At 44.8% G+C, this 12184-nt stretch overlaps 1 protein-coding gene across 3 annotated transcripts in view; it reads left to right on the plus strand.

The window, feature by feature from the left end:
• Nucleotides 1-12184, plus strand: part of LOC119966203 (cytoplasmic dynein 1 intermediate chain 1) — a 377588-nt gene that overhangs the window by 288528 nt on the left and 76876 nt on the right. For all 3 annotated transcript variants that reach the window (XM_038797532.1, XM_038797534.1, XM_038797533.1), the window contains exon 13: nucleotides 11549-11682. In XM_038797532.1, coding sequence (XP_038653460.1) covers nucleotides 11549-11682 — 134 coding nt within the window. The remainder of the gene's footprint in view (nucleotides 1-11548; nucleotides 11683-12184) is intronic.

Consider the following 12184-nt stretch of genomic DNA (forward strand, 5'->3'; position numbering starts at 1 on the left):
TGTTGGTGGGCAGAATGGTAGCACAGTGGTTAGCACTGTGGCTTCACAGCTCCAGGGTCCCAGGTTCGATCCCCGGCTTGGGTCACTGTCTGTGCGGAGTCTGCACGTTCTCCCCATGTCTGCGTGGGTTTCCTCCGGGTGCTCCGGTTTCCTCCCACAGTCCAAAGTTGTGGGGCGGGTTTCTCTGCTCCCGGGACTAAGTGCCCGCGCCGTCGTGGAACAGGGCCCGGGCATGACCTATTCTGGCCCACACAGGGGGCCAGCACGGCGCTGGAGCAGTTCCTCCTGCTCATGTGCAGTTGGGCCGCACCATCCTGCGCATGCACGGGGAACTTCTTGCGCACGCTGGCCCCTCACCAACATGGCGCCGATGTTGTGGGGCCGTCCGCGGAAGGAGATAGGCCCGCGGGGGGAGAGGCCGGCCCGCTGATCGGTGGGCACCAATCAGAGACCCCTCCCCCGGGTGAAGGAGTCCCCACCCCACACAAGCCCCCCCCCCCCCCCCCCCCAGCGTTCCCGCACAGTTCCCGCCGGCAGCGACCAGGGGTGGACGGCGCCGGCGGGAACCTGTCGTGTCGGAGCAGCCATTCGGGCCGGAAAATTGCCCGTTTGCGGCGATTCTCTGAATTGCCCGGCGCGATTGTTGCGGGCTGGTTTCGGTGGGAGGGTGGGAGACCATTTCAATCGTGTGCGGGTGTCGGGGCGACGTGGCACGACTCCCCGGCGATTCTCCCACCCGGCATGGAGGGGGGAGAATACCGCTCGTGCAGGTTAGGTGGAGTGGATTGGCCATCATAAATTGATAAATTGCCCCTAGTGTTCAAAAAGGTTAGGAAGGGTTACTGGGTTATGGGGATAGGGTGGAGGTGTGAGCTTGGGTAGGGTGGCCATTCAGTTGGCCAGATAAGATTGGAGAAGTTGGAGAAGATAAATTATGAGTTAAGGGGCTCTGCAGAGGGGAATGGTGGGGTTGTTTATGACAGTGTTGAGGAGCTGTTGGTCTCAGGGGGGGGAGTGGGGGGGGGGGGGGGGGGGGGGGGGAAGGAGGGTGAAAAAGATGAAAACATTGTGTAGCCGATTGCTGGGAAGTATGTTTCCTGGGTGTTTATTTGTTGTAACCTGTTTTGACACATTTCTGTAAGAAAATTGTGTTTTTTTAAATGAATGGGAGTTGCTGTGAGTGAGTAGTATGCCTGGATAATATAGAAGCATGCTTCAGGGGAGATGAAAGCAAGACCAGAGGAAGGTGCAAAATCAGGGCGAGGGCGTTCTGCTCAGGCAGTGTGCAAAAGAGATTTGCATGCTTAGAATCGGCTGAGCCTGCCTGCTCTGGCACCTGGTCAGGCACACTGCTCATTTTGCTGCTCTCTTTCACCAAGTTTACAACTCTCTCTCTCCCCTCCGCAGCATCCCCCACCGTCACACTTTGTGCAAGTCTGTAGGAGATCAACTAATAATCCCTTACAAATAAACTAAACAATTGTGTGCTATGCGGTTGTTTAAAACATAGTGTAGCATATGTACTGGCAGATGAAAAGGACAATAAAATGTGCAGAACAGATGGGAATCTTTTGTGTGGAATATTTTAAATTCAAATGCTTACAAAGGCAAGGTTAGATTTCCATATTTCAGAACTTTCTCGATATAGTGTCCATTTGTATGTTGAAACTAAAAAGGGACATTGTTTGAAAAATTATTGGAATCTAATTTTTAAATAACATCCAACAGAAAGAAGAGAATTAGAATTGAAATATATGATTTCAGTGTGAATCCAAAGTAATGAAAATGGCTTTTCTAACCAACCTCCAATATGATTTTTCATGAGGATGTTAACATTTTAAGTAAAATTAGAACATTGCCTACTTTTGTACCTTTTTCTTCTAACTTAACAGCAGATTTCTGATTAATTAAACATGATTTTGTCACTGGATCGTTCACAATGGTGTCTCTGTGGTGAATGTTCATGATGCATGTTCAAGGAAGCTCTCTATATTTTGCTTTAATGGTCTGTTTCCTAAAGTTCGTCCTTAAGCAACCTTTCAATCTTCCTAACTACTAAAAATGTTTCATTGGTAAATAACCTAGTTTAATGCCAATTATATATTAAATGTGTATTGAAAATACTAACATTTCTATAATAAATGGATAACAGCAATTGGACAGAATAAGGATGGAAAAATTAGACTAAGAAAGAAAACTATCTATAAATATGAAGCATAGTTTATAGTTATTTAACTAAGAAAAGAGTTACGAAAGTCAGCATTGGTCCTATAGAAAGTGAGTCTAAGGAATTAATAATGGAAAATAAAGAGATGGCAGATGAATTGAGCAGGTATTTTGCACCAGTTTTCACTGTAGAGGATATAAGTAACATCCCAGAAATAGTTGTAAACCAGAAATTGGAAGGGAGGAAGGAATTCAGGAACATTACCATCACCAGGGAAGTGGCACTGAGCAAATTGTTGGAGCTGCAGGTTGAGGAATCCCCTGGTCTGGATGGACTTCACCCGAGGGTCTTCATAGAAGTGGTTAGTGAAATAGTTTGTACATTGGTTTTAATTTCTCAATATTCCCTGAATCCTGGGAAGGTGCCATTGAAATGGAAAATAGCAAATGTAACTTTTTTAATCAAAAAGGGGTGGACAGAGAAAGCAGGAAACCCATAGCTAGTTAGATGAAAATTTGTCATAGGGAAAATGTTGGCAGTTATTATTTAAGACGTTATGGCAGTTTATTAGAGTTAATTGAAAGGGTCACGTGGATAAAGGGGAACCAACCGGTGGATGCACTGTATTTGGATTGCCTGAAGGCATTCAATGAGGTGCTACATCAAAGGTTTTGTGGAAAATAAAATCTCATGGTGTAGGGGGTAGCACATGGCATGGATTGAAGATTGATTAGCCAACAGGGAACAGAGGGTAGTCATAGTGGGTCGTTTTCTGGTTGGCAGGATGTAATCAGTGGTGTGCCACATGTATCAGTGCTGGGGCCTCAACTTTTTACAATTTATGTAAATGCCTTGGAAAAAGGGACAGAAGGTATGGTTACTAACTTTGCCAATGATACAAAGAATAATACAGCATAGGAACAGGTCCTTCGGATTTCAAGCCTGCGCCGGATCACGTGTCCTATCTAGACGAACCGCCTGTATCCTTCTATACCCCGTCGGTTCATGTGCCTATCCAGATAAGTCTTAAAGGTCGCTAACGTATCTGCCTCAACCACCTCACTTGGCAGTGCATTCCAGACAACCACCATCCTCTGTGTTTAAAAAAAAACTCCCTCTCACATCTCTACTGAACCTTTCACCTTGAACCTGTGCCCCCTTGCAATTGTCATTTCCGCCCTGGGAAAAAGTCTTCAACTGTTCACCCTATCTATATCCCTAATAATTTTATAAACTTATCAGGTCGCCTCTCAGCCTCCGTCTTTCTCGGGAGAACAATCCCAGTTTATTCAATCTCTCCTCGTAGCTAATACCCTCTATACCTGGTAAACCTTTTCTGTACTCTCTCCAAAGCCTCCACGTTCTTCTGGTAGTGCGGTGACCCGAATTGGACAGAGTATTCCAAATGTGACCTAACCAACATTTCGAGCTTTTATACTCGATACCCCGTCCTATGAAGGCAAGCATGCCATATACTTTAGCACCATTTCCACCTCTGCTGCCACTTTTAAGGATCTGTGAACCTGCATACCCAGATCTCTGTGTCTCTAGCTCCCACCTGAATTAGATCTACCAAAAAGCATCACCTCGCATTTGTCCGGATTAAATTCCATCTGTCATTGCTCTGCCCAATTTTGCAGCCTATTTATATCCTGTTGTATTCTCTGACAATCTTCATCACTATCCGCAACTCCTGAAATCTCAGTATCATCCGCAAACCTGCTAATCAGACTCGCTACGTTTTCTTCCAAGTCATTTATGTATATTACAAAGAGCAGAGGTCCCAGTACTGATCCCTGCGGAACACCCACTAGTCACAGCCCTCCATTTGGAAAAACACCCTTCCACTGCTACCTTCTGTCTTCTATGGCCAAGCCAGTTCTGGATCCATCTAGCTAGTTCACCCCTGACCCAATGTGATATAATCTTTTGCACCAGCCTGCCATGAGGTACCTTATCAAATGCTTTACTAATGTCCATGTAGACAACATCCACAGCCCTTCCCTCGTCAATCATTTTTGTCACCTCCTCAAAAAATTCAATCGAATTAGTGAGACATGACCTCTCTCGTATAAAACCATGATGTCTATCGCTACTAAGACCATTCACTTCCAAATGTGCATAAATTCTACCTCTGAGAATCTTTTCCAATAATTTCGCCACCACTGACTTCAAGCTCACTGGTCTATAATTACCTGGATTATTCTTGCAACCCTTCTCAAATAATGGTACAACATTGGCTATTCTCTAATCCTCTGGGATCTTGCCTGTGGTCAATGAGGACACAAAGATTTCTGTCAGAGGCCCAGCGATTTCAACTCTTGTCTCCCTCAGTAATCTGGGATAGATGCCGCCTGGCCCCGGTGATTTGTCTACCTTAATGCTTTTTAACACACCTAACACTTCCTCCCTCATAACAACAACCTGTTCTAAAGTGTTTGCACATCCCTCTGAGACACCACCAATCAACGTGTCCCTCTCCTTTGAGAATACCGATGCAAAATACTCATTAAGGATCTCACTTGCTTCCTCTGGTTCTATACATAATTTCCCCCCTTTGTCCTTGAGTGGACCAACTCTTTCTCTAGCTACCCACTTGTTCCTAATATACATATAAAATGCCTTGGGATTCTCCTTAATCCTGTCTGCCAATGTCGTTTTGTGACCCCTTTTTAGAACATAGAACATAGAACGATACAGCGCAGTACAGGCCCTTCGGCCCTCGATGTTGCACCGACATGGAAAAAAAAACTAAAGGCCATCTAACCTACACTGTGCCCTTATCATCCATATGATTATCCAATAAATGTTTAAATGCCCTCAATGTTGGCGAGTTCACTACTGTTGCAGGTAGGGCATTCCACGGCCTCACCACTCTTTGCGTAAAAAACCCACCTCTGACCTCTGTCCTATATCTATTACCCCTCAATTTAAGGCTATGTCCCCTCGTGCTAGCCACCTCCATCCGCGGGAGAAGGCTCTCGCTGTCCACCCTATCTAACCCTCTGATCATTTTGTATGCCTCTATTAAGTCACCTCTTAACCTTCTTCTCTCTAACGAAAACAACCTCAAGTCCATCAGCCTTTCCTCATAAGATTTTCCCTCCATACCAGGCAACATCCTAGTAAATCTCCTCTGCACCCGTTCCAAAGCTTCCACGTCCTTCCTATAATGAGGCGACCAGAACTGTACGCAATACTCCAAATGCAGCCGTACTAGAGTTTTGTACAACTGCAACATGACCTCATGGCTCCGGAACTCAATCCCTCTACCAATAAAGGCCAACACACCATAGGCCTTCTTCACAACCCTATCAACCTGGGTGGCAACTTTCAGGGATCTATGTACATGGACACCGAGATCCCTCTGCTCATCCACACTACCAAGAATTTTACCATTAGCCAAATATTCCGCATTCCTGTTATTCTTTCCAAAGTGAATCACCTCACACTTCTCCACATTAAACTCCATTTGCCACCTCTCAGCCCAGCTCTGCAGCTTATCTATGTCCCTCTGTAACCTGCAACATCCTTCCGCACTGTCTACAACTCCACCGACTTTAGTGTCATCTGCAAATTTACTCACCCATCCTTCTGCGCCCTCCTCTAGGTCATTTATAAAAATGACAAACAGCAACGGCCCCAGAACAGATCCTTGTGGTACGCCACTCGTAACTGAACTCCATTCTGAACATTTCCCATCAACTACCACTCTCTGTCTTCTTTCAACTAGCCAATTTCTGATCCACATCTCTAAATCACCTCAATCCCCAGCCTCCGTATTTTCTGCAATAGCCGACCGTGGGGAACCTTATCAAACGCTTTACTGAAATCCATATACACCACATCAACTGCTCTACCCTCGTCTACCTGTTCAGTCACCTTCTCAAAGAACTCGATAAGGTTTGTGAGGCATGACCTACCCTTCACAAAACCATGCTGACTATCCCTAATCATATTATTCCTATCTAGATGATTATAAATCGTATCTTTTATAATCCTCTCCAAGACTTTACCCACCACAGACGTTAGGCTCACCGGCCTATAGTTACCGGGGTTATCTCTACTCCCCTTCTTGAACAAAGGGACCACATTTGCTATCCTCCAGTCCTCTGGCACTATTCCTGTAGCCAATGATGACCTAAAAATCAAAGCCAAAGGCTCAGCAATCTCTTCCCTGGCTTCCCAGAGAATCCTAGGATAAATCCCATCCGGCCCCGGGGACTTATCTATTTTCACCTTGTCCAGAATTGCCAACACTTCTTCCCTACGCACCTCAATGACATCTATTCTAATAGCCTGGGTCTCAGCATTCTCCTCCACAATATTATCTTTTTCTTGAGTGAATACTGACGAAAAGTATTCATTTAGTATCTCGCTTATCTCCTCAGCCTCCACACACAACTTCCCACCACTGTCCTTGACTGGCCCTACTCTTACCCTAGTCATTCTTTTATTCCTGACATACCTATAGAAAGCTTTTGGGTTTTCCTTGATCCTACCTGCCAAAGACTTCTCATGTCCCCTCCTTGCTCGTCTCAGCTCTCTCTTTAGATCCTTCCTCGCTTCCTTGTAACTATCAAGCGCCCCAACTGAAACTTCACGCCTCATCTTCACATAGGCCTCCTTCTTCCTCTTAACAAGAGATTCCACTTCTTTGGTAAACCACGGTTCCCTCGCTCGACCCCTTCCTCCCTGCCTGACTGGTACGTACTTATCAAGAACATGCAATAGCTGTTCCTTGAACAAGCTCCACATATCCAGTGTGCCCAACCCTTGCAGCCTACTTCTCCAACCAACACATCCTAAGTCATGTCTAATGGCATCATAATTGCCCTTCCCCCAGCTATAACTCTTGCCCTGCAGGGTATACTTATCCCTTTCCATCACTAACGTAAAGGTCACCGAATTGTGGTCACTGTCTCCAAAATGTTCACCTACCTCCAGATCTAACACCTGGCCTGGTTCATTACCCAAAACCAAATCCAAAGTGGCCTCACCTCTTGTTGGCCTGTCAACATATTGTGTCAGAAAACCCTCCTGCACAAATTGTACAAAGAACGACCCATCCAATGTACTCAAACTATATCTTTTCCAGTCAATATTAGGAAAGTTAAAGTCTCCCATAACAACTACCCTGTTACTTTCGCTCTTTTCCAGAATCATTTTCGCCATCCTTTCCTCTACATCTCTAGAACTATTAGGTGGCCTATAGAAAACTCCCAGCAGTGTGACCTCTCCTTTCCTGTTTCTAACCTCAGCCCATACTACCTCGGAAGAAGAGTCCCCATCTTGCATCCTTTCTGCCACCGTAATACTGTCCTTGACTAGCAGCGCCACACCTCCCCCTCTTTTGCCCCCTTCTCTGACCTTGCTAAAGCACCTAAACCCCGGAACCTGCAACAACCATTCCTGTCCCTGCTCTATCCATGTCTCTGAAATGGCCACAACATCGAAGTCCCAGGTACCAACCCATGCTGCCAGTTCCCCTGCCTTATTTCGTATACTCCTGGCATTGAAATAGACACACTTCAAACCACAGACCTGAACACTGCCGCCCTCCTGCGAAGTCAAATCTGTGCTCCTGACCTCTCTACACTCAATCTCTCGCACCCCAAAACTACAATCCAGATTCCCATGCCCCTGCTGAATTAGTTTAAACCCCCCCAAAGAGTACTAACAAATCTCCCCCCAGGATATTGGTGCCCCTCAGGTTCAGATGTAGACTATCCTGTCTATAGAGGTCCCACCTTCCCCAGAAAGAGCCCCAGTTATCCAGAAATCTGAATCCCTCCCGCCTGCACCATCCCTGTAGCCACGTGTTTAATTGCTCTCTCTCCCTATTCCTCATCTCACTATCACGTGGCACGGGCAACAACCCAGAGATAACAACTCTGTTTGTTCTCGCTCTGAGCTTCCATCCTAGCTCCCTAAAGGCCTGCCTGACATCCTTGTCCCCTTTCCTACCTATGTCATTAGTGCCAATGTGGACTACGACTTGGGGCTGCTCCCCCTCCCCCTTAAGGACCCGGAAAACACGATCCGAGACATCACGTACCCTTGCACCTGGGAGTCCTCCTAATTCTCTGTTTGAGCTCTATTCTACTTTCCTTGTTTTCCTCAAGTGCTTTATCTGTTTTTAGTTGCCTGTACCTCTCATGTGCATCTTTTTTCTTTTTAACTAGAATCTTAATTTCCCCGGTGATCCATGGTTCCCGAATCCTGTCCTTTTTTACCGGCACATGCCTGTCCTGCACTCTCATCAACTGCTCCTTCAAAGACTCTCTCATGCCAAATGTGGATTTACCCTCAAACAGCCTCTCCCAAACAACAGCCTCCAAATCCTGCCTAATCTGGTTGTAGTTAGCCTTCCCCCAATTTAGCACCTTAACCCTAGGACAACATTCGTCCTTTTCCATGAGTATCCGAAAGCTTACGGAATTATGGTCACTGTTCGCCACATGTTCTCCCACTGCAACTTTGACGACCTGGCCGGGCTCGTTCCCTAGTACTGGGTCCAATATAGCCCCCTCTCTAGTCGGACTATCCACATAATGTTCTAAAAAACCTTCTTGGACACACTTAACAAATTCCTCAACATCCAGACTCCTAGCCCTATGGGATTTCCAGTCAATATGAGGAAAATGAAAGTCCTCCACTACAACAACCTTATTATTTCTACATCTATCCAGAATCTGCTTACATATCTGTTCTTCAACTTCCCGTGAGCTGTTGGGAGGCCTGTAGTAATCCCCCATTCTTGTGATTGCCCCTTTCCTGTTTCTGAGCTCGACCCACAGTGCCTCGTACTTGATTCTTCCATGGTGTCCTCCCTCTGTACAGCTGTAATATGTTCCCTAACCAGTATTGCAACTCCCTCACCTCTTTTATCTTCCTCCCTGTCTCGCCTAAAACATCTATATCCTGGAGTATTTAGCTGCAAGTCCTGTCGCATTTTTAACCAAGTCTCCATTACAGCAACCACATCCAAATTCCTTGCGTGAATCAAGGCTTTAAGTTCAACTGTCTTACCTATTATTCTCTTTGCATTGAAGCAAATACACTCCAGACCTCCAAGCCCACTGAGTTCGACCTCCCCCAGCCTTCCCTTCCTCTTAGCCAGCCTGACCCTGGTAATATGCTCATCTCCAGTCTCTACACTTGCTGCCTTACTGTCCTGATTCCCACTGTCCTGATTCAGTTGAAGGTGGTGCATAATGGCTTAGAAGAGGGCACCGGAGCGAGGCGACTCTCTGCGAACTCCCCCCCCCCCCCCCCCCCCCCCCCAACAGATCCACTTTTTCCTTAACTTATACTTGTTCTAATCTTTTCCCTATTATGTATTTTCTTTTCTTCCCATGTACTTAATGATCTGTTGAGCTGCTCGCAAAAAAATACTTTTCACTGTACCTCGGTACATGTGACAATAAACAAATCTAATCCAATTCAATCCAATAATGTCCATTGGACCAAATTCATAATGAGTAGGTTGTTTGTGGGAGTGGAGGACGAATGCGAGCGGTGTGGAAGGGGCCTGACCAATCATGTACATATGTTCTGGGCATGTCCTAAGCTCGTGAGGTTCTGGGTCTCTTTGTTCATTACTCCTCCCTTCCATCATAAGGTTATATGTGGGGATGTGTGTGGATGACTGCACAGTGTTCAGCACCTTTCCCAACTCAGATATTGAAGCTCCACCTTCCACAAACATTCAAACCCTTCACCACCGACGAACAGTGGGAGCCATGTGTACCATCTACAAGATACATTGCAGTAACTCACCAAGGTTCCTCAGACAGCACCTTCCAAACCCACAATCACTACATCTGGAAGGACAAGAGCAACAGAAACCTGGGAACACTACCAAGTCACACCAACCTGACACCAGCCGTTCCTTAACTGTTGCTGGGGCAACATCCTGGAACCCCATCCCTAACAGCATAGTGGGTGTACCTACATCTCAGGACTGCAGCGTTCAAAAAGACACCTAGGGATGGGCAATAAATGTTGGCCTAATCAGCGACGCCCACATCCCGTAAATGAATTTTTAAAAAATCATGGAGATTAAACAGGCAAGCATAAGTTCAGCTCATGATAGATGTGGTTCATTGACAGGTTATAGAAACTTTTGGGCCAATCTGTATTCCAATCACATTGTTACAGACAGAGCATGATATCAGGTGGGGTAATAAAAGTTGAAGAAATTAGCTGTACGCTTTGCAAGAAAACGGACATACCAAACAAGTCTTGTGACACAATGATAGGGAAGGTCACGATTAACACAAGCTTTGGAGAATGTCATAGACAATACAATTTAAACAGGTTTTCCGCAGAATTCGGATGTATAGTAAATATTTGGCAAAATAATATATTATGATATATCAGAAAGAGCACAAATAACTAAATTGAAGAGCAATACTTGCACAAAAATTCTCCATGTAATACATAGATGGATCTAGAAAATAACAAAAAACATATTCCCAACATGCAGCCAGTGCTGAAGATGACACCCTGATAGCTCTTATTGTTGGCAGAATATATTTTTCAATTTACATGAACATTATATTTAACCAGAATATGTCATAATTTTAAAATATTTTTAAAAATTAAGTATTAATTAGATCTGTAATTATTTCAAGCCAGTGTACGACTGTGCACAGTATTGAAATATTTTCCTATCCTGTAATTTACTATTCAAGTGTAGAATTTGAATATAACATTAAAAATTTTGCTGAAGCACAAAAAACTCTTTGGATAGTCTCCATATGGAAGCTGATCCCCCCCCCCCCCCCCCCCCCCCCTCGCCACAGTTTGGGATGAATGACAAAATATGGAGTTGTAATGTTTTTAGTTAGCTACAATATTATGGTTGTTAGTCAAACTCATGATTGGCAAGTAATAAGATCTGTGCTAAATTAGCTGGTATATTCTGGGGCAGCATGCAGTTGCCCCGAGAACCCTTACATTAGAGAGGGAAAATCAGCCATGGTTCATGTCCTTGATTGCTGACCATGAACTCCGATGGGAAGTGCACTTGCATGGATGTCTGATAAGAGCAACACACTATACTCAAGATTGTAAGATAGAAATTGACCGTTGAAGCTCAGAAAAATCTTCCAAAAATGGGAGTTGATTTATACTCAGTATGAAGTGCTGACGTTTGGCCGAAATATCCAAAATAAAAATAGGGTTGTGTTTATGCCGGTCATCTTGTATGTCGCACCTTCAGTTCCCAACACTTCCTGTGACGTTTTACACATGATTACGGCTTGACCGGTGCCTTCTATAACTTAGCATGCAATAAAGCCTTCTGAAGAGAAAGATTGAGGGATGGAACAAGAACTTTGTCAATGTGCTAACTGTCTTTTTCTTTTTAATTAGGAGAATATGGAGCTTGTTTACAACAAGTCAAAGCCCGTGGCTGTCACTAGCATGGCTTTCCCGACAGGAGATGTCAATAATTTTGTTGTAGGCAGTGAGGAGGGGATGATTTATACTGCGTGTCGACATGGCAGGTAATGTTTCCTGCTATTTAGTGTTTAATATGCAGTACAATTTCATACAATAGAGTTAATGAAAATGAATGTATTTATGAAGAACAGGTTTGTAACTTGTAACCCATAACAATTTTAACAAACCTGCCATTCAATAAGTGTGCTTTTTAAAAATGAATCCTTTTGATCACCAGAAACATTTCTTGCAGATGGATTATGTTATCTAATAAAAGCCTGTTAATTGCATGCAAATCATTATTTTGTATTTTCCTGCTGGCTCGGGCGGGTAGAGCGCTATGGCCAGCGATGGGGAACAGAAAATTGGAACAGGTCTGGCACCCAGCAATGATCCCGTTTTTCTGCCGACGCTCCATTCTCCACCTGAGGGGTATTCCAGATCGCAGTGGCTGTGAATTGAGAATCCCAGCCATTATCCCCACTTTCCCTTGTAGGCCATGGTTTAAGCCACCTTTCCTGTTTTACTTTTGCGCCAGACAGGAATGGACAATTGTTGCAGTTCACC

This window comes from Scyliorhinus canicula, chromosome 5 (genome assembly GCF_902713615.1).
Source record: "Scyliorhinus canicula chromosome 5, sScyCan1.1, whole genome shotgun sequence".
Classification (NCBI taxonomy): domain Eukaryota; kingdom Metazoa; phylum Chordata; class Chondrichthyes; order Carcharhiniformes; family Scyliorhinidae; genus Scyliorhinus; species Scyliorhinus canicula.